The sequence below is a fragment of the Schistocerca cancellata genome, chromosome 5 (genome assembly GCF_023864275.1).
Source record: "Schistocerca cancellata isolate TAMUIC-IGC-003103 chromosome 5, iqSchCanc2.1, whole genome shotgun sequence".
In the NCBI taxonomy this organism is placed as follows: Eukaryota; Metazoa; Arthropoda; class Insecta; order Orthoptera; family Acrididae; genus Schistocerca; species Schistocerca cancellata.
The window spans coordinates 331,173,293-331,200,510 of record NC_064630.1 but is presented as its reverse complement, the minus strand read 5'-3'; the positions used below and the strand labels follow the sequence as shown (position 1 = coordinate 331,200,510).

General features: G+C 42.2%; 1 protein-coding gene across 2 annotated transcripts in view; it reads left to right on the top strand.

Annotated features, from left to right (window-relative positions):
• The window catches only part of LOC126187545 (balbiani ring protein 3-like), a 245,985-nt gene that overhangs the window by 5,481 nt on the left and 213,286 nt on the right, over positions 1-27,218 (top strand). For both annotated transcript variants that reach the window (XM_049928696.1, XM_049928693.1), the window contains exon 2: positions 14,459-14,535. In XM_049928696.1, coding sequence (XP_049784653.1) covers positions 14,460-14,535 — 76 coding nt within the window. In that variant the 5' untranslated portion in view covers position 14,459. The remainder of the gene's footprint in view (positions 1-14,458; positions 14,536-27,218) is intronic.

Here is a 27,218-nt window from a genome sequence, read left to right as displayed (position 1 = left end):
AGGAACCCAAGGACTTTCGCAGAGTGAAAAAGTATTGGCAGATGAAATATTTATGTAAGATGAGTCGGTGGAATGTGTGGTGTCGTATACACTTGACTGTGCGGACAATGTACATGAGTACAATGATGACTGTACGTGCTTAACAAGTGAAAGTGATATTGAAACAGATGTCGAGCCAGGTAGTTAATGACCCTTGTCGGACAGGGAGCCACAAATCCCTTCTCCAGTGAAACGTAGTAAAGGACAATCGTTGTCCAAGGATTGGGTACTTAACACAAATACGTACATGGAAGATCATACGCAGCATAGTAAAAAAAAAAACAATTATGAACAAATGTTGAATAAGTTCGGAAAGTATGATCGTGTAATGCGTAATAAAAACTAAGGATATTCAAGGGAGGACAAGGAGCACTTGTTACAAAAACTGGTGTTTGCGCGTTTCAAGGGTGCTCGGTACGGTTTACAGGATGTTCATGACAGGGACCTACTACGTTATGCACATCAGATTGTACGCGACACAAATCACAGTAATTTCGAGAGAAGCAGTGGATGGTTGCATAATTTCAAACAATGCTACAGAATTGGAAGATGTAAGGTAACGAAATTTCAAACAAAGCGTCAACTTATCGATGCGCAGCAAACTGCGGAATCGGTCCGAAAATATGTAGGAGATAAATAAACTTTTCTCATCGTTGAGTAAGGAATTTGTTTTAAGCGCTGACCAATCGGTATTTAAAGAGAAAATGTATATGAAAGGAACCCTGGATGTTAGACGTACCAAGAGATTTGTATCAAGATCAAATAATAGCAGTGCCTTAACGCATTCTTGTACAATTATGTAGACTGCTAATCTAGTTAGTAAATTGGTCGAAAATTTATTTATTGTGCTGCGAGAAGTTGATGGTGCTCTGCAACCCACGATTCTTTCTCGTGTGCGTGTTCTTGTAAGCGCAATAGGCAATACTTACGTCACAACAAGCAAGAAAGGGAAAATGGACATAAGAGAACTACAACTGTGGTATGAGAACTGCTTTTGGCCAGTAACTGGTCAAAATTTCCTTTTGCTTTATTCCTGGTCTGCACGTAAAAATAACACTTCTTTAGAGCAAACTATCCATCCTGAAAAGTGTAGGACATTGCAGTTCGTACCATCTGAAACCACTGGACAAACTCAGCCTCCGGATTTTTTTTTTCTTTTTTGTGCCTATAAAACACATTATTGCACTATCTGCAGTTACACCTTAAAGAATAGCCAGTTCCACGATAAGCGCCACGACAGACTGTTTCGCATTCGGTTGCATGCCATTACATTCCATCAGTTCTCATCACCCTGTTACAACAGTATGATTCTATATGAATTTTTTAAGAGTGGGTACCTAACTGAACATCCTTCACTGTTTGTAACTCCAAAGGAGTTCGCCTTCGATCTTGATGGTGCGCACCAAATTTTATTCGGTGTTCATTGTGCAAGTTAATGGTTTGTTTTCAACATATCTTGACTGTTGACGAAGCCCATTTAGTGACCTGTGTAACATACATTACATAGAAGGTTGATCTCTGCACCTCCCAGACACTCATTTTCTGTCGCTCTCCTGATGCACAGGGTGAGTCGTTAGTAGCTAATATTTTTCTTGTCATAGTTGTTAACACAAGCACTTTCAAATGAGCCTCATTCAAGATTGAACTTGCAGCCTCGCACTCAAGGGGTTCCTTGTCAGCATGGCATCTTCCTTACGTGGAGTTAGTTGTGTGTAGTGGTCCCACTTTAAACTACCCTGTACGCATATCCTTAATATTTTATGTTTGTGACTGCTTCCAGTGATTGTAATGCAATCGTGTAATCATACAGTAATGAATCTTTCTCCTACGTATGAGCAACACGTTGTATTTGGTTATGCTGAGGGTCATTTGCCGATCCGTGCACCAAACACCTATCCTCTGCAGGTATTCTTGTATTTCAATACTATTTTCTAGTGTTGGGACTGCTCTGTATACAGGAAGCGGACAAAAATATAGAAGCACCATATACACAAGGCATGACCATGCGAAGTATGGTGTAGGCAAACCGGTAGCATTCAGAACAGCTTCCAACCGTGTCGAAGTGGATAAATGAAGGGTCTTTGTGGTTTTCAAGGGAATCGTATACCGTTCTTCCTGAAAAAATAGTGACGAGCTCAGGTAATGAGGATGGAGGTGGATAGCAATCACACATCCTTCTCTCTCAATAATACTGAAATGTGATGACGGTAGTAGCCAGGTGAGACGCGACAATTCATTCTCGTGCTCAGAAACCCAATCCTGGACGTTGCGAGCTGTGTGAACAGGGGTTCCTGTCGTCTTGGCACAGAGCATCGCCATTGGGGAACAGAATTAGTAACATGGGATGGACCTGGTCAGCCAAAATGCCCTCATAATCCTTGGCAGTAATGCGACCTTATAGTGTAAGCACGGGGCTCTGGGATTACCACTGTATGGCTGACCAAGTCATCACCGAATCCTCGTCTGCTTCACTCTTGGAAGTAAACTGGGCCAAAAGTTGGAAAGTGTGTGAAACAAGACACATCCGACCAAATGACTTCCTTCCATTGCTCCATGGTCCAGGTTCTATGGCTTCGGCACCAAGTTTTCCAGCTACAGGCATTGGCATCACTGATGAGTTGTTTCGCAGTTCCATCTCGCCCAATAATTCCCTACTTCTGGAGCTCCGTTTGTGTTTTTGGTGCTGACAGGGCTCGCAACTACGATAATCAGTTCTGCAGTGTCATCGTCTTATTTTTCGTCACAAGCCTCTTTGAGTGGCCGCCTGTCACTATCACTCAACACGCGCTTTCGTCCCGCATTGTGACTTAGCGAATGATGTTTCTCCGCTTTCCCTTTATGCGGTGTAAATCTTTGATACGGTGCCTCTGAAACACCCAAAATTTCGGCCCCCTCGTTTATGGAAACACCGTCCATAGGAGCATCAACAATTTGCCCATGTTATAATTCACTTTGCTCCGACTTGCTCTCGAAACGCAGAACGCTGGTCTGACTTCGACTGGCACTTGCATCGTATCGAGGGCATTACGGAGGTGCCGCTCGTGGTCAAATACAACAGCGCAACCTGCAGGCTTCGCTAGCATCTGTAATTGTGTTCAAGCATGCATTTCATATGATGTTTCCATGTTTTGTCCACCCCTTGTACAGCGGCATCGTCAAGGATATACACCACCGATTAGGCTGACCGACCCAGTGGTAAGCCACAAGACTCGTTTTCGGATGAATGGCCGTTCAATTCTCCGTCCGGCATCCAGCTTCAGATATTCCACGATTTTCCTAAATTGCTGCCTCGATGCATCCCTTGCAAGGGCATGGCCGATTTATTTCCGCACTCCGAGCTTGTGCGCCGTCTGTTATCACCTTGTCGTCGAAGGAACGTTAAAATCTTGTCTTTCTTCTTTTCTTACAGCATTGCCGTTTGGTTACTAACTGCAGTAAAAAAAATAAAATTGTGCATGTGCAGATAAAGCTGCAAAACCAAATTATGATTTAAAATAAATAAATTCAATACAAGCATTAATCACACTACCAAGTAGGCGCCCATGGACTTACTGCGCCTTGCGAAACATTTGCCACGAAAATACTGACACTGTTGTTACATTATAGTTTTCTAATGTCTAGTCTCAACATTTACAACACATGATTGTATCCAATTATGTAAGTAAAGATTTCCAACTGATGTGTATTGTACCAAAATCGAAAATAGATTTACTTCTTCTAAATCTTCTGGCATATTCTACACAACAACTGTTCAATATTTGTGAGCGACATCCTCACTAATTTGAAAATGACCACGATCGTTGCAGTAATACTTGCCACCTTCACAGCAACGAAGTTTTCTTTGCTTCGTAGCTCATCGCACTCTTGTCGACCTCTGAACGAATTATGTGATAGTGCTCATGAACCATGTGGGTTCCAGAATGCTTGTACGAAGATCGTAGCTTCAATGTTTTCTTGAACGATTAGCAAGCGGCACTTTTGATCCCGTGTACACAGTGTGTTCTGCAAGGAGCAACAAAGGCAACGCAGCATTGCTCCCTGCTGCACCACGCTGCAGTCAGACGCCACATGCCGTAAAACGAGTAATTTTATTTCGTTGAATAATCCAGCCAAACGCAAATATTAACAGTAGTTCGGGACAGACCCAAAAAAACTTTTACGTGGGATTCTACACCATGTTTCATGTAAAATTCTTCATTCATGTATAGTTTGAATAGTGAAGGTCTTAACCAGCAATCCTCGTGGAAGGCTCTGGTTAGCTTCCCCTCTTTCAGATGAAATGCATTTATCCACATACAGTACTTGAATATTCTTGAGATTTTCAAGTTTGCAGCCGTATTCTACATCTACGTGATTGCTATGCTATTCACAATAAAGTGCCTGGCAGAGGGTTCAATGAACCACCTTTAGCTGTCTCTCTGCTGTTCCACTCTCGAATGGCGCGCGGGAAGAACGAACACTTAATTTTTTCTGCGCGAGCCCTGATTTCTCTTATTTTATCGTGATGATTATTTCTTCCTATGTAGGTGGGTGCCAACAGAATGTTTTCGCAATCAGAGGAGAAAACTGGTGATTGAAATTTCATGAGAAGATCCCGTCGCAACGAAAAACGCCTTTGTTTTAATGATTCCCACTCCAATTCACGTATCATGTCTGTGGCACTATCTCCCCTACTTCGCGATAATACAAAACGAGCCGCCCTTCTTTGTACTTTTTCGATGTCATCCGTCAGTCCCAACCGGTGCGGATACCACACCGCACAGCAATGCTCCAGAATAGGATGGACAAGTGTGGTGTGAGCAGTCTCTTTAGTAGACCTGTTGCACCTTTCAAGTGTTCTGTCAGTCAATCGCAGTCTTTGGTTGGCTCTACCCACAACATTATCTATGTGATCGTTCCAATTTAGGGTATTTGTAACTGTAATCCCTAAGTATTTAGTTAAATTTACAGCCTTAAGATTTGTGTGACTTATCGCGTAATCGAAATTTAGCGGATTTCTTTTAATACTCATGTGAATAACTTCACACTTTTCTGTATTTAGGGTCAATTGCCACTTTTCGCACCATACAGATATCTTATTTAAATCATTTTGCAATTAGTTTTGGTCATCTGATGACTTTACAAGACGATAAATGACGGCAGCATCTGTAAACAATATAAGACGGCTACTGAGATTGTCTCCTATGTCGTTAATATAGATCAGGAACAATAGAGGGCCTATAACACTTCCATGGGGAACGCCGGATATTTTTCTGTTTTACTCGACGACTTTCCGTCTATTACTACGAACTGTGACCTTTCTGAAAGGAAATCACGAATCCAGTCGCACAACTGAGGCGATATTCGATAGGCACGCAGTTTGGTTAGAAGACGCTTGTGAAGAACGGTGTCGAAAGCCTCCTGGAAATCTAAAAATATGGAATCAATTTAACATCCCCTGTCGATAGTACTCATTACTTCATGAGTATAAAGAGCTAGTTGTGTTTCGCAAGAACGATACTTTCTGAATCCGTGCTGACAACTTCTCAATAAATCGTTTTCTTCGAGATATTTCATAATGTTCGAATACAGTTCCAAAACCCTACTGCATATCGACGTTAGTGATATGGGCCTGTAATTCAACGGATTACTCCTACTTCCCTTTTTGGGTATTGGTGTGACTTGAGCAATTTTCCAGTCTTCAGGTATGGATCTTTCTGTGAGCGAGCGGTTGTATATAATTGCTAAATATGGAGCTATTGTATCAGCATTCTCTGAGAGGAACTTGACTAGTATACAATCTGGACCGGAAGCCTTGCTTTTATTGAGTGATTTAAGGTGCTTTGCGACATAGAGGATATCTATTTCTATGTTTCTCATCTTGGCAGTTGCTCTTGATTGGAATTCGGGAATATTTACTTCGTCTTCTTTGGTGAAGGGGTTTCGTTTAATAACTCTGCTTTAGTGGCACTGTCATCAATGACTTCACCATTGTTATCGCGCAGTGAAGGTATTGATTGCGTCTTACCACTGGTGTGCTTTATGTATGACCAGAATTTCTTTGGGTTTTCTGCCAGATTTCGAGACAGAGTTTCGTTGTGGAAATTATTGAAAGGATCTCGCGTTGAAGTACGCGCCTTATTTCGAACTTCTGCAAAACTTTGCCAGTTTTCGGGATTTTGCATTCTTTTAAATTTGACATGCTTTTTTCGCTGCTTCTGTTATTACACACGACATTTAAAGTATTGTTACTTATATTATCTGAAGCGAAAATCTGAACTCCTGCATTGCTTAGAAAACTCCTTTTGTCAGAAAAGTTCTAGTTAAAAATAGAAAATTGTACATACCAAGTAATGATCCTAGTTCCTATCGAAGTGTTCCCCTTGGCTACTAAACGCAGGCAACGTTCCTGGTTGCAAGCCCATTTGTCACAGTCCGTTGGACGTCTGTGATATCTTAATGAAGCTTTCCTTCATTCACCTTTTCACTTGCGGAAACAAAGAAAAAATCGTAAGGCGAGAGATCGGGCGAATATGACGGACGTTGGATGGCAATAACAGACTGTCTCGCCAGCTACTCGGTAACAGATAAAGCGGTATGGGGTCTGGCCACTGTCATGCAGTAAGAATCAGTCCTGAAAATGTCACAAATCAAGGCAAACGTTTTGTCGCAAACGTTTCAACACTTGATTGTAAAGAGTTTGGTTCACTGTTTAATCTGGAGGAAAGTACTCATGGTGAACTAATGCTTCACTATCAAAGAGTGTGATCAACAATGTCCGTGTCCTCGAAGGGTTTTTTTTTTGTTTTTTTTCCGAAGCTGGTGATCCAGGACTCTGCCATTCAGAGCTTTTACGCCTGGTGTGAGGGTCATACTGGAAACAACAACTTTCGTCCCCAGCAATAAACTTCGACAGATATGTGGAATCACGTCTGACTCTTATCCAGTACCTCAGCCGAAATTCTTCGTCTTTCCTCTTTCTGTTCGTCTGTTAGTGTCTGAGGACTTAGTTTTGTAATAAGTTTCCTTTTTCCTAAATCTGCGCGTAAAATTTTGTGACACACATCACGATTCAAATTTTCAGCACCTTTTGCAATCAGAATAATTGCCAATTTTGAGGATGTAGAAATTAGTAAGCTAACATACTTTGCATACTTCCACTCTCTGATGTCATACTGAATAATATTCTGGGGCAACTCAACACTTAGGCAAAAGGTATTCACTGCTCAAAAGAAAGTAGTTAGAATAATGTGTTTGGTTCATAGTAGCACATCTTGTAGGCATCTGTTTAAAAGGTTAGGAATTCTTACAACTGCTTCACAGTACATTTACTCAGTAATGAAATTTTTTCTCAACAACTTGGACCAGTTTAAAATCAACAGCGACATTCATGATTACAATTACCTACACTATACTTACCTATCTTTAGCACAGAACGGGGTAAAATATGCTGCTTTAAAACTTTTTGATAAATTAACCAGATGAAATAAAATGTCTGACAGACAGCAGTAATAGTTTCAAAAACAAATTGAAATCATACCTCCTTGACAACTCCTTCTATACCATAGATGCATTCTTGAATATAGGTATAGGCCTAATAGATGCATTTTATGCCATTTAAGGGAATGGGATAGATAATAGAAATATTTGGGTATAACACTATAATGTTAAAAAAAACTTGTTTCCTGTGCGCATTTCTTTTGCATTTGACACGTTCCACACCATAACGGTTTTCCGTGCTATTGATGAATGGAACACGTAACTAACTAACTAGTTATATCGCAAGCACAGTTACATGACGATCTTCTTGCAACAACTGCCTTAAACACTCCACGTTTGCATCGCTAAGTGCCGTAATCGAGCGACCAGCTCTGGGATTGTTTTGCACTGAACTTCTGCCTTCACGAAACCTTTTGAGCCCCACGAAAATACGACTTCTTGAAAGTGCCTCTCCTGCATACGTTTGCTTAATCATTGCCCACTTTTCACTAGGGGTTTCCCGAGCTTAATGCAGAACTTAATGGCCACTCTCTGCTCACAATCAGCATCCATTATACCATCGTAACTAATGCGCCAAGAACCCAAATAGTGTGTTGCTAAGCACAGTCCTGCCACGTAGTAAGTTTATGCGGAAACATGGCTAAGGTCATTTCAAGGACATACACATATCAGGTAACATAAAAACATCGTTTTTATGTTGCAAAATCAGAAATAAAAAAACCCGCCCTGGGACTTTTCCGACAAATGGAGTATTACCTTGTAAGTAATTCCACCGCACTTTGTCCAGAGAAGATAGCCGTAAGTGGTCAAATATGCCAAGGAAAGTGGATGAAATGCATTTCGTAATGTAACTGCCTCACAATCCTGTCCGTAGAAATTGCAGACCTGCGGATGTGTTTATCCTGGTGGTAGAGAAACTAATTTTTGCGATTTTTTAAAAATTGTTGCTATTTTTTAAAATCATTTCCCTGTGAAATTTGCTCAACACAGAAGCACGACAAACATAATTTTTCTCTTTTCCAATGCGGAATAAGTATTATTATTTGCGGACCTTGGAATAAGAAGCCATTATCTTTGAACTTACCTGTCGTTTGCACATTCCTTAAGCAATTCAATGAATTCGAAAGTAAAGTTCTGCGTACTGACTTGGCAGAAAACCTAAGAAATTTTGGTCTTATGTCAAAGCGGTAGGTGGATCAAAACAAAATGTCCAGACACTCTGTGACCAAAATGGTACTGAAACAGAGGATGGCAGACTAAAGGCCGAAATACTAAATGTCTTTTTCCAAAGCTGTTTCACAGAGGAAGACTGCACTGTAGTTCCTTCTCTAGATTGTCGCACAGGTGACAAAATGGTAAATATCGAAATAGACGACAGAGGGATAGAGAAACAATTAAAATCGCTCAAAAGAGGAAAGGCCGCTGGACCTGATGGGATACCAGTTCGATTTTACACAGAGTACGCGAAGGAACTTGCCCCCCTTCTTGCAGCGGTGTACCGTAGGTCTCTAGAAGAGCGTAGCGTTCCAAAGGATTGGAAAAGGGCACAGGTCATCCCCGTTTTCAAGAAGGGACGTCGAACAGATGTGCAGAACTATACACCTATATCTCTAACGTCGATCAGTTGTAGAATTTCGGAACACGTATTATGTTCGAGTATAATGACTTTTCTGGAGACTAGAAATATACTCTGTAGGAATCAGCATGGGTTTCGAAAAAGACGGTCGTGTGAAACCCAGCTCGCGCTATTCGTCCACGAGACTCAGAGGGCCATAGACACGGGTTCACAGGTAGATGCCGTGTTTCTTGACTTCCGCAAGGCGTTCGATACAGTTCCTCAGAGTCGTTTAATGAACAAAGTAAGAGCAAACGGACTATCAGACCAATTGTGTGATTGGATAGAAGAGCTCCTAGATAACAGAACGCAGCATGTCATTCTCAATGGAGAAAAGTCTTCCGAAGTAAGAGTGATTTCAGGTGTGCCGCAGGGGAGTGTCGTAGGACCGTTGCTATTCACAATATACATAAATGACCTTGTGGATGACATCGGAAGTTTACCGAGGCTTTTTGCGCATGATGCTGTGGTATATCGAGAGGTTGTAACAATGCAAAATTGTACTGAAATGCAGGAGGATCTGTAGCGCATTGACGCATGGTGCAGGGAATGGCAACTGAATCTCAATGTAGACAAGTGTAATGTGCTGCGAATACATAGAAAGATAGATCCCTTATCATTTAGCTACAAAATAGCAGGTCAGCAACTGGAAGCAGTTAATTTCATAAATTATCTGGGAGTACGCATTAGGAGTGATTTAAAATGGAATGATCATATAAAGTTGATCGTTGGTAAAGCTGATGCCAGACTGAGATTCATTGGAAGAATCCTAAGGTAATGCAATCCGAAAACAAAGGAAGTAGGTTACAATACGCTTGTTCGCCCACTGCTTGAACACTGCTCAGCAGTGTGGGATCCGTACCAAATAGGGTTGATAGAAGAGATAGAGAAGATCCAACGGAGAGTAGCGCTTTCGTTACAGGATCATTTAGTAATCGCGAAAGCGTTACGGAAATGATAGATAAACTCCAGTGGAAGACTCTGCAGGAGAGACGCTCAGTAGCTCGGAACGGGCTTTTGTTGAAGTTTCGAAAACATACCTTCACCGAAGAGTCAAGCAGTGTATTGCTCCCTCATGCGTATATCTCGCGAAGAGACCATGAGGATAAAATCAGAGAGATTAGAGCCCACGCAGAAACATATCGACAATCCTTCTTTCCACGAACAATACGAAACTGGAATAGAAGGGAGAACCGATAGAGGTACTCAAGGTACCCTCCGCCACACACCGTCAGGTGGCTTGCGGAGTATGGATGTCGATGTAGAATCTTGAAAGTTTGTTTTTAGGCTAAAAATACGTAATCGATTTTGTTAATGAAAGTACGATAATATTTAGCGTCAGGCGAAATTTGTGAATAGGCTTGAGAATATTTTGGTGTGGGGAAAACATGTTAATCTTGGAGGATGAGTCATCAACAGGTGTCGTCGCATCTTCCAGGCGCGCCCGAGGGAAGTTGTTCATATTGCATATTAACGACCTGGCAGACAGTAACCTAAGATTTTTTGCAGATAATGCTGTTCTCTGTAATGAAGAACTGTTTGAAGTCACAAATATCCAGTCAGATCTTGATAATATTTCAAAGTGGTTTGAAGGTTGGCAACTCGTTTCAAATGTACAAAAATAAAAAAAAATGTGCACTTCATAAAATGAAAATTTATGTAGTATCCTATGACTACAGTGTCAATATGTCACAATTTTACTCAGTTAACTCATAAACATCTGGTTTTAACAAATGAAATAGATTGTCCACGTAGACATATTCTTACGTATGATACTAGGAAAACATAGGCATTATAGAAAGGAAATAAGGAAATAGTTTATTCGTGCGACTCTCGTTGCGCAAGGGTATCGCACCCATACCACGTAAGACTGTCAGGGAATATCGAATGTATACAAAGAAATGCCCAACTTATGGTTGCAGATTTGATGGGAGAGTGTCACACTATGTGGAAGGTAGCCGCCAACTATCGTACGAAAGCCTACTTAAAAAGTTTCAAGAACCATCATTAAGTGAGCAATCAAGTTATATACAACCCCCTACTTATCGCTCGCGGAGAGATCGCGAAGACAAGATTAGACTAATTACAGCGTACACAAAGGCATTTAAGCAATCATTCTTCCTGCTCCGCCCCATGCTCGTTTGGAACGGGAACAAGCCCTGAGTGGGATGTACCCTCTGCCATGCACTTTTGCGTTGGTTTGTTGAGTATAGATGGAGGTGACTTCGATTGCAGTTTAACTCGCTTAGGTACTGCAAGAAAACGTTAGAGAATTAAATTCTTGGACCGACTTGGGTGTTCGCGATATCTCTGATACCCATGTCCAGATGTTCATTCCAGATAAGTAACCAGTAACAGATTTTTCCAACCTTCATTATCTCGCGTATCTTCACTCATTTTCGTCAGACTTGCTGCTTTATATTACAAGTACGGTAGATCGAGATCGATCTTTCCAGTCATCGCAACATTTCACTTGGAAAACAAACACTAACGCAGTTAATTAGCCAAAATTTCTTGGTTATATTATCACTCGTAAAAGACTAATTAAGAAAAGATTGACATCCCGATGTCAGGATAAGAAAACGAAATGGAAAGCTAAGCGAGACAAATTTAACAGTTCTCCAAGCCAGCTGTTGACTCAAAGGTAGTCAGTCCCAAACTTAATTTTGAGCTTCGGCGCAACCTTCTCGGCAGTTTAGTAGTGTAGGTGGTTCGTGGGTGTCTGCCACTGGCGTGTCAATGAGATACCAGGTTTGTATCGCGTGGTTGACTGTTTCAGCAGTGTAATGTTGTGTTTGTATTGTTTTATGTACGAATATGGAATGAAATGCTGGGAGAAGGTTGGAAGGAAATGGCGGCATACACTCTAACCCTTACGAAAATCGCCGAGCTTGTCTCTGCTTGTCTCTATATGCCGGTTGTGTTATAATAAAGTGTTCCATTAGACGCACGAAAGAGGGTTGGAATTTAACCCAGGCATTGGTTCACCACACACCAACAGAACCCGAATCGGGTAGATAAGTTCGAACGTCACATCTTTTCTACCTTAGAAATCTCGGCTGATGATTTAAAAATCTTTTGGCAGCTTATTGTAAGGGAAAAGTCAAAGACTTCATAGAGAAAATCCGCAAATTATCTGTAACTGATATCTGAAGCAACTCGATGGTGAGAACGTGTGCAAATAACTTTTCTCTGTTGATCATCTGGTTTCATCAAGAAAGCACGCTGGTGCGCCATAATTGGTATATTGAAGCAACTCGTCTCGGTCTACCTACAGGAGCTCCGTATCTCTACACCGTGACTTTAAGGCAAGAAAAATTCCGATAATTAGCGTCTCCTTATAGGCCTTCTCTGAAGCGGAAGCTCATACTAATTGGAAGAGTACAGCGCGTCCGTTCTTTCGTCACGAGGCCTGGGAAACAGATTTGAAACATTCGGTGGACCTATTCGGCCTATTGAACAGTTTCGGAGAGTAGTGAACACTTTCAGAAGAAAATTTATCTGCTTGTAAACTGTTTTGTTGCGTGGAGCAGAACAGCTCATCTACGAGTAGTTCTTCTTACTCTGACTTCCATCCGTTTCATCCGTAACTCTATACAGCGATCGTGTAAATCGTGAGAAGATAATTAAAACTAGTGCTACATTTTAGCAGGTTCGCAATTTCTACCGTTGCAATATCAGAAATGTTAATCGCGTTGCATTTGTTATAAATTAAAGCGTACCATTCTATTTTTGCTACTGTCAAATACCTAAAGAAATTTAAATTCTATTGGAAGTGAAACTTCAGTAGCCTATAAAGCAAGTAATTCCGTGTTGACGTCATTCACATTGTTAGAAAACGTACAGATAACGCTGTTAAATAACATGAAATATATATATATATATATATATATATATATATATATATATATATATATATGTGTGTGTGTGTGTGTGTGTGTGTGTGTGTGTGTGGCGTTATTAAAATGCAGTAGTAGCTCTGCAACAGCTTGTGAAATGTGAGAAGTGATGGTATACGTTGTTTATGAAGATTCCTTGGAAAAACTTCGTTTTAAATGTTTTACAAATCATCATAATATTATTATATTTCCTAGAACAGCCATCAGATGTGATCCTCGAAGGCTGGAATGCATCTCATGTAAGGAGCACATTTAGCAAATTCTCCGGTATTTTCAAAAATAGAGACGTGAGTTACGATAAATAAACAGAAAATGTAACTGAATATCTGCAAATATCGGTAAATCTGCTGCTACGGAGCGAGGTGAGACGAAGTATTCGGTATGAGTGAAGGTTAAATCTCGGACGGCTATCGAGAGTTCCCTAAATTAGTTTACATATGTAACAAGCTCCATATGGCAGTAATCTATCCTTTTACGTATTGTGAATCCTGTCTAAGGATTTTTTTCTCAGTAGTTGACTTTTTTCTTTTCCCATTCTTTCGCCCGTTAACTGTATATTTTTGTAGAAGTAATTTAGATATTCTTGTATCGACCGTAGTGGTCACTGTAATACTTTACTTTTTATTCATCTCTGTGTTTCCTATAGCTGTGATGAGACGAATGTTGCTATCTAAGTCTGACAGTTCGGCTATCAAAGAAATCGACCAGCTTCTTCCTGCTTCCACATCTATTTATCTATCGCTTGCGCCTTCGTCCCCCATTTTGTGCGTGGTTGGCTAGGTTAAATCGGATTTGGCATGTTAATTTGAAGTGGTGGCCGTATGCCCTTCCTGCCGCCACCCCATACCCCCCCCGGGACAGAATCAGAGTACCTCATCTGTCTGCGTCTAGTGTAAATTATGTAAAAGTGCGGATGTGTTTCAAATGTCTGAGTGTCGTGTAACCGAGGAGGGACGTGGGGACCAGCCCGGTATTCACCTAGAGGGATGTGGAAAACTGCCTAAAAACCACATCCAGGCTGGCTGGCACACCGGCCCTCGTCGTTACTCCGGCGGGCGGATTCGATCCGGGGCCGGCGCGCCTACCCTAGTCCAGGAAGCAGCGCATTAGCGTTCTCGGCTAACCTGGCGGCTTCCAGCTTCCACATCACGCTCTATTACTATCGGAAATCTCTTACAAGGCCAAAAAGGGGTGAGGATGTTTTACTGCAAGAAAGCAGTGTGGCTAAGGCGAACAAAAGGTGGAAAGTAGAATATGTGTACATGCCTCTGAACAAAAAGAGACCGCGACACACACGCGAGCGCGTCCCCACAGCTTGAATGAACACGCTGTTACGATATCACTTTAAACAAACATTTTATATTGTTTATTCTTCTGGGCAGCTATGTTGTAGGCAATAGTATCAGGCGTGTCATTGTTGTTGCAGAATGCAGTGGAGCGGCCGCGTGGGCACCATTCTGCTGGTGTTAGCGGCGATGCTGCAGCTGTCTGCCGCCCTCACAGGTACTGTGTTAGCATTAAACTAGTCATACTATGGTTATCCTAATTTTGGATTGTTATAAATGTCAGACACGGAAAAAACCGCTATTTTAAATTTTTCTGTTTCTCACTGACCTAAGATAATTGCCATGAAGGTCTACATTCATGCAGATCAGACTGTTGTAATGTCTTCTGTGACCTCGACGGGCACGCATATTTCATACTTTAATTAATTCTTAAAGCGTGTCATAATATACACCTACCTGTCTGAAAAGGCAGACTATCTATCGTATGAAGAAAGTAAACTGTATCTTTTCTGCAACTGCTACTGTGAGTTGGTATTCCAGGTCAGCTGCTTCTCTAGGGATCGTAATTGTGGTGATTTAGTGTAATAGGTATTCGCCATCAGATACATTACCTGTTCGTGGTTTCTACTAGCAGCTGCAAGCTTAATGCAGGACAGATCTCTACAGACGGAGCTATGTCTTCTTTCATAACTTTTCTACGTTAATTTAGTTCCATAGATTTTGCTATGTGGGCTAAGCTAAGGTAGAGACAGAGACGAGGGTATCCACTACTCACGTGTGTGTATCCATAACAACGCAGGACTATTTACTCCATTGACAAGTTCATTGTGGAATTTTTGTTGGTCACCTCCTGCAACCTGGAGATGATTATTTTGTCGGAGTGGTAACACTTTTTCACAAATGACAACAGTAATCGCCAAGTACAATCTTTTGCTTGTGTTGCCGTGGTTCACTACAAAAACAGGGGAGAAGAACTAACGCGTAGCTTACACCTCAAGGAAGCTTACGAAGAGATCATAAAATTAACATCCATTCTTTGCAGATTGTTCGCTCTTTAATTCAAGATATTAGCACGCAGTCAAGTTATCTGCGACTATCAGTTAATGTTTGCCCATATTGTTGAACAACTCTTCAGTTGTGCAAATGTCATATCGACCTCCCAGACAGAGCAGCCTACCGTGCCGGACCGGGACACAATTCCGAGTTGTCTTTTATGAGTAACATTGTATCGCGTGAGCTATTTAAGCACGTTCACAACTCAAAGAGTTAATCTACCAATACCTGTTTCCTGAATTCGTGTCTTTAAGCTCTAGCGATCTGTGCCGCTAAGGAGGCTATGAAAGTTCTAAATAGGTGGTTGGTGGTTGGTTTGGGGAAGGAGACCAGACAGTGTGGTCATCGGTCTCATCGGATTAGGGAAGGATTGGGAAGGAAGTCGGCCGTGCCCTTTCAGAGGAACCATCCCGGCATTTGCCTGGAGTGATTTAGGGAAATCACGGAAAACCTAAATCAGGATGGCCGGACGCGGGATTGAACCGTCGTCCTCCCGAATGCGAGTCCAGTGTCTAACCACTGCGCCACCCCGCTCGGTTTCTAAATAGGTGTAAGCCGTTTGTGGCATGGAGGATAAATCGTATCTTTTAAATTATGTAGAGAAAGAGGGAAGTACAGAAAGAAAATAATAACTGGAGTAATTAAACGACAGAAGAGACAAACGCGAAGTGCGTCGTAAGCCGTGAACAGATCTGTTTCAAGGCAAGGTATTGTTTCTTCCAGGAGTGTACAAAACATACTGCCCCCACTGGACCACCATAAAAGTAAGACCACCTAAAGTTTCTTGTTCAAGGCCAGAGTTCATTATGGTTTTCTATCTCACATTACAACTTTTTTTTTTAAGTTAATAGCGCCCCCTGCTTTCTATTTGGTAATTCAATTACGCGTGCCTTGTGAACATAGGCGTTCGTATCCACTGTTGATCGAATTTTTTTGGTGTGTGTTTCAACGTTTCAAAAATTTTAAGTTTTTTTAACGTTTTGAAGTTTTCGTGTATGGAATTGCTCCGATTATGCTTCAGTGTTTGACATAATATTCAGAACTACCGCAGAACATAATACGGACTTTTCATTCGCAAAGTTGTATAAGTTAGCAACAGAAAGATCGTTCGTCGAGCAAACAGGCAACCGAAAAAGGCAGCTTGCACAACGGCGCTGAGTCATGCATTTCTCCAAAACTGCATCCTGCTGTTGCAGGGTGACGCGTTTCTATGAAGCGCAGCATATGCTTGTGCTGTGCTCTGCAATTTTAACACGCGCTGACGAAGTACCGAAGGAGAAACTCGAGTCACATAACAAAAGTAGTACAGACACGGCTGAGGAATGTGTGACTGTGACGTCTTAGATGTTTAACTACAGCTGTGGCATTGTAGTACCCACTATTGAGCGGGGAAAGATGTCTAAAACAAATTTCTGCATGTACGTACTGATCACTTAGTAGCTGATAACAGATCGTAATAACACACTGTGATAACAAGCAAAAAATCATCTTTTAGATTATGGAAGAAAACTTATAAAAAATGGACATATACATAAGTTTGTTCTGAAGTGATATGACCCTATCATTTTCTGGTTGTACACGCATTACCAGCTACAGACATCAGCTGTCCTGAAGCTGAAGTTGCGTCATGCCTGCGACATGCAACTCCCTTTCAGTAGGAGTTTGATTCATATATCCGTTCGGCTATCTTAATTTACGTTTTTCCTAAACAGCTACGGGTTCTAGAAATCCCACGGCCAATTTTACTGCATAATCCGCGTCTCATTCAAGCTTGCGCTCCGTCACTAATAACTCCGTCGTAGACCGGATGTTGGAGTCTGCTTGTCCTTCTGTTTTCCTCCAATCGACAGAATACGACTTGCCATTTAAATACAAAATGACAGAAACACAATATTTAAAAACAAGGAAAGCTGAAATAAAGAAAGCTGTCTTTAAATCACCCGCAATCGACGAGCCAACACCTGTCATCGTTTCTAGTCTGAAAACTGTACAGTTTACTTCATATTTGAATGATTCACAGAGGGGTAACACTTACATAACCCGTAGTGCGGGGGTAATCAAGAGACCGAGCTCGACTCCAGATCCTATGCATTATTTTAGTCTTTAACAATAACGCAAACCCCACGACAAAGCGAAATTTTCAGTCCAAAAACAGCGTCGCTATGTACCGGGTGATCACAAAGTCAGTATAAATTTGAAAACTTAATAAACCACGGAATAATGTAGATAGAGAGGTAAAAATTGACACACATGCTTGGAATGACATGGGGTTTTATTAGAACAAAAAAAAAAAGTTCACAAAATGTCCGACAGATGGCGCTGGACAGCAAAACTGCTACAGTGACGGGTGAGAGGTACGCCGATATGTTACAGAATCGCATCATCCCCAGCCTGGCTGATAAACAACTGCTGGAACGTACTATGTTTATGCAGGCTGGCACTCCACCCCATATTGCTAGACGCGTGAAAGATCTCTTGCGCGCGTCGTTTGGTGATGATCGTGTGCTCAGCCGCCATTTTCGTCATGCTTGGCCTCCCAGGTCCCCAGACCTCAGTCCGTGCGATTATTGGCTTTGGGGTTACCTGAAGTCGCAAGTGTATCGTGATCGACCGACATCTCTAGGGATGCTGAAAGACAACATCTGACGCCAATGCCTCGCCATAACTCCGGACATGCTTTACAGTGCTGTTCACAACATTATTCCTCGACTACAGCTATTGTTGAGGAATGATGGTGGACATATTGAGCATTTCCTGTAAAGAACATCATATTTGCTTTGTCTTACTTTGTTACGGTAATTATTGCCATTCTGATCAGATGAAGCGCCATCTGTCGGACGTTTTTTGAACGTTTGTATTTTTTTGGTTCTAATAAAACCCCATGTCATTCCAAGCATGTGTGTCAATTTGTACCTCTCTATCTACATTATTCCGTGATTTATTCAGTTTTCAAATTTATAATGACTTTTTGATCACCCGGTATACCCGTACCCATTCTCCCAGTAGTACCAATCCAGAAACGAGCAGATCACGTGTAGAATTTGGAAAGTTAAGCAGGGTGTGATGCGTATCTGGGTAGCTCAGTCCATAAGAACATTTTTTGCGGAAAGCAGGTATCGAGGTTAGACGCACATTTTTAGTCAGTCGGGAGGTTTCAATGCTATTCATTGTCAGCAGGTTCTCCTTTCCAGCGATCCTCATTAAGTTGTCACTGAACAGAATGTCAGTTTGAGCACAGTGCTTAAAGACATCGTCTTGATGCAGGTCCTGTCCACCGACACAGCCTGTTATAATGACACAACTTAAACAGTTTACAGTCGGATTCACGAACGAAGACGACTCGCGCAGGTCGAATTATGGACGGGGTTGCATTATTGCGGGTTCCAAGTGACAGTTGCGGTACACGCATGCACTTGCTTTACACTTAAAGAAAGCGTTTATCCTGCAAATTATGTCTCTCATTTGCTTATGTAGAATGCGTCACTTACCGCCACCATCACCTATGACAACTCGCAACAAACAATAAAAATTCACTAAATAAATCGCTACGATCAGGTTTAATGCTCGCTTTGGCTACAACATCCACTGCTGAGCGCTCAGAACACTACTGATCGCTCATTGGATGTCGGAAAATACATGACGTTGATGCACAGAACATGCCTAAACTAGACTGCCATCGTTTATGACTTCATGTGTAGTATAGAATACGAGCTACGGGGTAGCTTTGTATGGTCACATACACAAAATCATAGCCACTGCTGAAACTCCGGTAGAATACCGGTCCCAGAACAACATAAGATCTAATTCTTAAGTGTAATTAAGTATCGTCAGCAACTTTTCTTCTTTAGAGCCAGCAACGTAATATATGTCTGATAACGACATGGTTGTTACATTACATACACCAAATAGCTGCTTACAATAAGTACTCATTATTTACGACAGACTGGACAGACTGTTTCGACTTCACCGCCATTTTCAAGTACCTGCAGTTACAATTTTGGTGAGAACAGGTTTGATGCCAATGTTGTTCATATTAAAGACTCATGTCTAGATGTTTCGTACATATTGCGTCGTTAGTGGACTGTTTTGGAACTGTCACTGCTTTATTAAGATCGTAAATGGTGTCAAAATGTTGAAATTAAACATCGAAATATGATAACCCAGGCATATATAAAATCACGTGTGGCAGCTGTAATAGTTTTTACATTGGCCATACAGGAAGAAATTTTAACGTGACACATAAGGAACACACTAGAGAGAGCGAATGTAATCAGTCGAGCTTCTTTCTACATTTGAAAAATCAAAATCATACTGCTGATACGATCGAAAATGTACTACAGACTCTGCACAGAATACCAAAAGGTTTTGCTGTCAACATTCTTGAGGAATTAGAAATTTATATTTGTAAGAGTGGAACTGTCGAACTGCTGTCACGTCACAGTTAACATTTAATTTCAACATCTTGACCTGTGACAGTTACAAAACAGTCCACTAACGACGCAATATGGACGTCCCATTAATCTAGAGGTGAATACTAGACAGCTACTTTAATACGAATGACATTGGCATCCATACCTGTTCTCACAAAAATTGTCATTGCAGATTTTTGAAAATGGTGATTAAGTCGAAACAGTCTGTCCAGTCTGTCGTAAATAATGATTACTTATTGTAAGCAGCTATTTGGTGTATGTGCTCTAACAATGTAATTAAGTAATTTAACACCTATCCGCATTCTAGCCATCAAGACAAATGCTTATTCTTCCTCTTCTTAGCATGCCTGCCCGCTTCGGACGTTGGCGATCATCATGCAACTGTAAAGCTGTCATAAAGGCAAGGGGTGGAGACACGCCATTTTAATGTCCACTAATAGGTGTCCGGTTACTTTTGATCATATCGTGCATAGCGCTATAGCTGAAGTGATGTATCAACTTGATCCTTAGAATCAGCTATTTAAGATAGTCGTGTTGTGTTCGTAACCTTCAGATGGATAGACTGGAATACAATGCCGTCAATTTTTTTTTTTCTTTTCTGTGATATTTCGACAGGGAGAGCTCACCCAAACCAGGTGCAGAGATGAATAACAAGTCGGCTTCTTCAATTTCAACAGAAGGATGGTTGAATTCAAACGTGATCAAATAAGCGCACTTACTTTGAAAATGAGTCACATGAAGGACATCCCAAAGCTGCGACGCAAAAGTAAATATCGATTAAATGTACAGTATGGTACTGGGCGTTCGATAGCACTGAGTGTAAAATGACTCAGATAGACTACGGTGCATTTTGTATGAAGCGTTATCTATTCGTAAGCATTATGGAAAATGTGTCCCTTCGTTGAGTGCTGACCAGAATTAAATGCGACAACTAATTCCTCACCAATATAGGGTTCGTTTTGAAGATAACCCACTCGATTTAGTGCCTCGACTTTTACTCTCGATCAGACTTAGATCAGAAACTAAAGGGCAATGGGTTTAAGCTGGTGGTCCTGCTACAAAAAATGTGAAGTCCATTTCATTTTCCTGAAATGTTATAGTGGTGTTTCCGAAACACAAAAAAGAATTTTACTTTTTTATTACCTTGCAAAGCTGGTGGCCCTGCTACAAAAAATGTGAAGTCCATTTCATTTTCCTAAAATGTTATTCTGGTGTTTCCGAAACACAAAAAAGAATTTTACTTTTTTATTACCTTGCAAATGGTGAAATTGTTACTGGAGAATACTAAACAACTCTTCTTAAGTAAATGTATGAATAACGACGTTAGAGAACTCCTAGATTACAAAATGGTAACAGCATTTTTCAAGTCAACGATGGTGGTTCCCACAAAGCTGCTTCATCAGTAGAAAAACTGATTATCTTGAAGTAACAGTTGCTGAAAAAGCACCTTCTTCAACAGATTTGGCGCCCTGGCTTACAACTGTTATCACACCAATTTTTTATTTGTTTAGTTCATGCCAATCGATAACAGGTGAGCTCACTGGATAAATATTAGTCACCATCGCATAAGAGAACAATGACCACTTTCAAGCATTGCAAACGGTATGGAACTGGTACCAAGTTGTCTTGAGGCCATCCAGTGCTGTCGTAAGTTAAGTCAGTGAGGTGGTTTGTTTGTGTGTTAGTCGGCTGTAAGACATCAGCGCCGTAAGACGATTGACGTGACGGATTGGCAGATAAGTTCTACCGTGTTTGGGGTGTCCATGACCAAACCTTGAAAATGGAGTTGCCCGATTTGTTACTGTATCGGTGAATAGTTCACCATAAGCAGCCGAGTAACGAGGTGTAAGAACAGTGGCCGTTATAGGGCCTTATCTACAAAGACAGAAAGGCAATGTCACGCCTTGTCAATGACATTTGGTTCAAATGGCTCTGAGCACTATGGGACTCAACTGCTGTGGTCATAAGTCCCCTAGAACTTAGAACTACTTAAACCTAACTAACCTAAGGACATCACACACATCCATGCCCGAGGCAGGATTCGAACCTGCGACCGTAGTCAATGACAATTGCATTAAAAACCGGCAGGTATCGCTGCTGTTAGTGGAGCAGGCCCATCTCACTAATCAGTGAACATTGCGAAGGGAACTCCACGTAATAAACGTGGAGGCATGTAGTATGGTCCGATTTTGCCTCTTAAAATTATGCAAGGTGTCGACTGCACAGACACAGACCTGAGGTGTTTATCGTGCAGTGTGTGGAGGGTGTAGTTTAGGGCGGATGTGGTTCTGTGGCGCTTTGAGGATGGTTTTCATACCATGGCTTGGTCCCACTAATACAGTTTACCGTGATCATGAACCAGGAAGTATATATGCAGACTGAAGAAACGAATGAAACTTTGTTCCAAGGTCAGGATTCGAATTCGGGTCGCAGATGCATTAACCACTACGCCACCCTGGCACGGTGGCTTTGCACAACTACACAGACTTGCCTAGCACGCGTACCTCTTCAATCCAAATTCCCATTTGCACCTCACCCCACGTGGGAATACCAGGTGGGCTGAGGCGTGAGTAGGAATTTGGATTGAGGAGGGACGCGTTTTAGAGTAGTGCATGCAGTTGTGCAAAGCTATTGTGCCAGGGTGGCGTTGTGGTTAATGCACCTGCCTATTGAGCAGGAGACTCGTTTCGACTCGTGGCCGTGATACAAATTTTCATTCGTCGCTTCAGTCTGCATACATGCGTCATAAATTTTGAAACATGAAAAAATCTCTGGATCTACGTAGTTCCATTTCATGGACCAGAATGCTTATTTTTACATTTTTCTGAGACGATGTGTTATCCTGTCTTCTGCATATTCATGACGCGTACGCTGTGACTGCTCCTGTCTTCCAGGATGACAAAACCTGTTCACATAGGTCTATCTCATACGTTCCTGGTTTGAAGAACTAGTCGACTTCTAGTCCGCAGAATCACCCCGTCTGAGTCCCACAGACAACGTCTGAGACTATTTACAACAACAGATGAAACGTAACAATCAGTATTGCTGCTATTTTGTAGCTCTGTGGGATTTTATAGAGTGGCTTCAGCTGCGTATGGCATATCTGTAACACCGAGTGAGGTGGCGCAGTGGTTAGCACACTGGACTCGCATTCGGGAGGACGGCAGTTCAATCCCACGTCCGGCCATCCTTATTTAGGTTTTCCGTGATTTCCCTAAATCACTCCAGGCAAATGCTGGGATGGTTCCGTTGAAAGGGCACGGCCGACTTCCTTCCCCATCCTTCCCTAATCCGATGAGACCTATGACCTCGCTGTCTGGTCCCCCCCCCCCCCCTCCCCAGACAACCCAACCCAACCATATTTGTAGACTCTATTCCTCTCCTTATTAAGGTCACTATCAAGGCTCGATGTCGTGTTAGGCGGTATTAGCGTTATGTCACCTGAAGTGAATAATTTTTTGTCCGGTGTACTTATCTGGCAGACGTCAGAGAATCGCACTGCAGGGATGACATCTAGTCCTCCGAAAATCATGGGTAACCCGTACTGACCTAGAAGGGTACTACGATTAAAACAAACGCATTTTTTGCCCAAAAGAATGCAGCCTTCTACTGACTGAGATGGAACTTTTCTTCTTGAACTCTACAGACGGTTTTGCATCATCCTGGTAAAACCGCGTGTGGAAATTTTCGTCAGAGAATTGGCCATCGCTAAACGGAAAGGTCGCTGCTGTGGGTCAGAGTGAAGGCGGCGGGTGCCGGAACTCCGGCTGGTGCCCCAGAAAGCTCGGAGCGGTGAAACTAACTCGCAGACGCAGGCGGCAGCGGCGTGGCGTCACGCTGACCGCGCAGAGGTGCGCTTCCTGCCGGCGCCACGCAACACCTGCCGCCGCCGTCTGTCTCTGCTGACTGCATGGACACGATGGTTCGCATTCAGTCTTCCGATAACCATCTTGTTGTTGCTGTTGTTGTCTTCAGTCCTGAGACTGGTTTGATGCAGCTCTCCATGCTACTCTATCCTGTGCAAACTTCTTCATCTCCCAGTACTTACTGCAACCTACATCCTTCTTACCATCCATCTTACCTCTCGGTTACGGAATTTTAGACACAGACAGTTGTGTAGGATCGGAGGGCCTGACGTAGCTTTTGCAATCAGTTGTAATTAAACTGCGCTTCTGTTTCTGGTGATACGTTCTTGATTCAGTCAGACAACAGATTTTGGATTTTGTTTGTGAGTGACGAAATGCACCATAAAGGCAAATTCTCTAACTGCTCCTCCAGTATCTGAACTTTGGTTCAGGTAACACTTTTGGAAGCTCTGCCTCTTCGGTTGCGTTTCATGACTGTAAAAAAATAATAAATATTTAGAGGTCATTTTTTATTCTGTGGATCATTGTCTGTACTTGATAAATAGCGTCACCCACGTGGAATCGCGCACCTTACGTACGATACGATATTGCAGTGCCTGTGATATACCGAATTACGATGCAGTGATCCTTTGGACATGCAGAACAGGCACTGCGCCGACTACAGCCGTTATGAAATAGATAAACTGTATTCATAGTTGACAATTTAGTAATCGCGAAAGCGTTACGGAGGTGATAGATAAACTCCAGTGGAAGACTCTGCAGGAGAGACGCTCAGTAGCTCGGTACGGGCTTTTGTTGAAGCTTCGAGTACATACCTTCACCGAGGAATCAAGCAGTATATTGCTCCCTCCTACGTATATCTCGCGAAGAGTCCATGAGGATAAAATCAGAGAGATTAGAACCCACGCAGAGGCATACCGACAATCCTTCTTTCCACGAACAATACGAGACTGGAATAGAAGGGACAACCGATAGAGGTACTCAAGGTACACTCCGCCACACACCGTCAGGTGGCTTGCGGAGTACGGATGTAGATGTAGATGTAGAATATGGACAACCAGAGGCTATATAATGGAACGATGACCGTGAAAATTTGTGCCGGATCGGGACTTCAACCCGGATTTCCCATTTCTTGCGAACGGTCGCCTTACTATCGCGGCATCGCTTGCGGAGAAGAACCCACCACCAGACCCAAAGTTCGATAATGTCGGAAAATCTATGGCTACAGCCTGTACTCGTACATCGATTGTGTATATTTCCGTGCAGGCCAGAAATTTCACTTGAAAGTCTCTTGCCCAGTGTCGGCGGATAAAGATGACATTGCAGTGCGCGTGTTATTACTAATTACGATGCGCTGCAGCGACTACAGCCGTTATGAAATACATGCAATGTATTCGCAGTTGCGGATATGACAGCTGTCAGCTGTATAATGGATCAAATAATTTCATATTCAAAAAAGAGATAAAAATTCGAGAGCAATTTTGACCTAAAATAATAAAGGTGTCATATTTTAATTACAGTTAGATTATAAAATGAGACACTAGGAGTAGTAGACGGGTTTTGTTATTTGGGAAGAAAAATAAGTAACGCTGGCCGAATAGAGAGGATTAGCAATAGCAACAAAATGTTTCAGAGAAAAATATAAATTTGAGTGTTAGGAATTCTTTTCTGAAGGTATTTGTCTGGAATGTAGCCTCGTAGATAAGTGAAACGTGGACAATAAACGGTTCAGAAAAGAAGAGAACAGAAGCTTTTGAAAAGTGGTGCTACAGAAGAATGCTGAAGAATAGATGGGTAGATCGAATAACTAATGGCGGCGAGGTTCTGAATCGAACAGGGAAGAAAACAAATTTGTGACAAAACGTGACTCAAATAAGAGATTGCTTGACAGGACATGTCCTGAGGCATACAGGAATAGTTTTGTTACAGAGAGAAATTGGGAGTGGTGGGAGTAAAAATTGTAGTGGGAGACTAAGGCTCAACTACAAAAAAATGGCTCTGTGCACTAACTAACTAACATCTGAGGTCATCAGTCCCCTAGAACTTAGAACTACTTAAACCTAACTAACCTAAGGACAACACACACATCCATGCCCGAGGCAGGATTCGAACCTGCGACCGTAGCAGTCACGTGGTTCTGGACTGAAGCGCCCAGAACCGCTCGGCCGGCGCTTAACTACAGTCAGCAGGTTCGACTGGATGTAGTGGATACACTAGAGCGAAGAGCGGCATCAAACCAGTCTTCGGACTCAATGCCATAACAAAAACTTATCTGAACGTAGCGGGGAAATATAAAAATACTTTTTCTAGAACTAAGCACCTTGACCCTACAGTCCATGTAGCAACCTCCCGTGCCAATCCACTGAGCATCATGAAAGGGCAGTACCTGAATAACATGTGTTTAGTACATTGATATTCCGGAGCCCCTGCTACGCTTTCAAGAAGCTTCTCATTTGCCCTCACATGGATGACAGGGCCCTGATCCACTCTTTCCACCATGTAGAAATCCTCCGCTGTACTTGGGCGAAGTACAATAGACACGATTATCGCTGAGCTAAGTTGATCTTTTCGTGAAATGTTAACTTAGCAAACACCGTCCGAACAGGCTTCAGAAGGCCCAACGTACCGACCGACCGCCGTGTCAACCTCATATAATAGGCTTCACGGGATGCGGCTATGGAGGAGCATGTGGTCAGCACACCGCTCTCCCGGCCGTTGTCAGTGTTTGTGACCGGAGCCACTGCTTCTCACAAGGGAACCTCCCCATCGCACCCCCCTCAGATTTAGTTATAAGTTGGCACGGTGGATAGGCCTTCAAAAACTGAACACAGATCAATCGAGAAAACAGGAAGAAGTTGTGTGGGACTATGAAAAAAATAAGCAAAATATACAAACTGAGTAGTCAATGCGCAAGATAGGTAACATCAAGGATTGCGTGAACTCAGTAGCGCCGTGGTCCCATGGTAGCCGACAAGGTAGCTCAGCGTGTTCGGTCAGAGAGCTGGTTGGCCTCTGTAATTAAAAAAAAAAATGAGTGTAAGGATCAACAAACGAACTTTAACGGATGTCATGTGACGTCCGCAACGACCAAACACAACGATCAACAACGAACAAAATGAAAAAAAAAGTTTGCGTGAACAGCTGTGAAACGCGAGGTCCTTGGTTCAAGTCTTCCCTCAAGTGAACATTTTAATTTCTTAATTTTCGCAAAGTTATGATCTGTCCGTTCGTTCATTGACGCCTCTGTTCACTGTAATAAGTTTAATGTCTGTGTTTTGCGACCGCACCGTAAAACCGTGCGATTAGTAGACGAAAGGACGTGCCTCTCCAATGGGAACCGAAAATATTTGATCGCAAGGTCATAGGTCCACCGATTCCTCCACAGGAAAACACATCTGATATATTCTATACGACTCTGGTGACGGCATGTGCGTCACATTACAGGAATATGTTGTCGACCCACCTAACTTGTACACTTGGCGAATGGTTAAAAAGATTCTTCTGCCTTGCCCGATTTAGGTTTTCTTGTGGATACATACTACGGCGCAGTT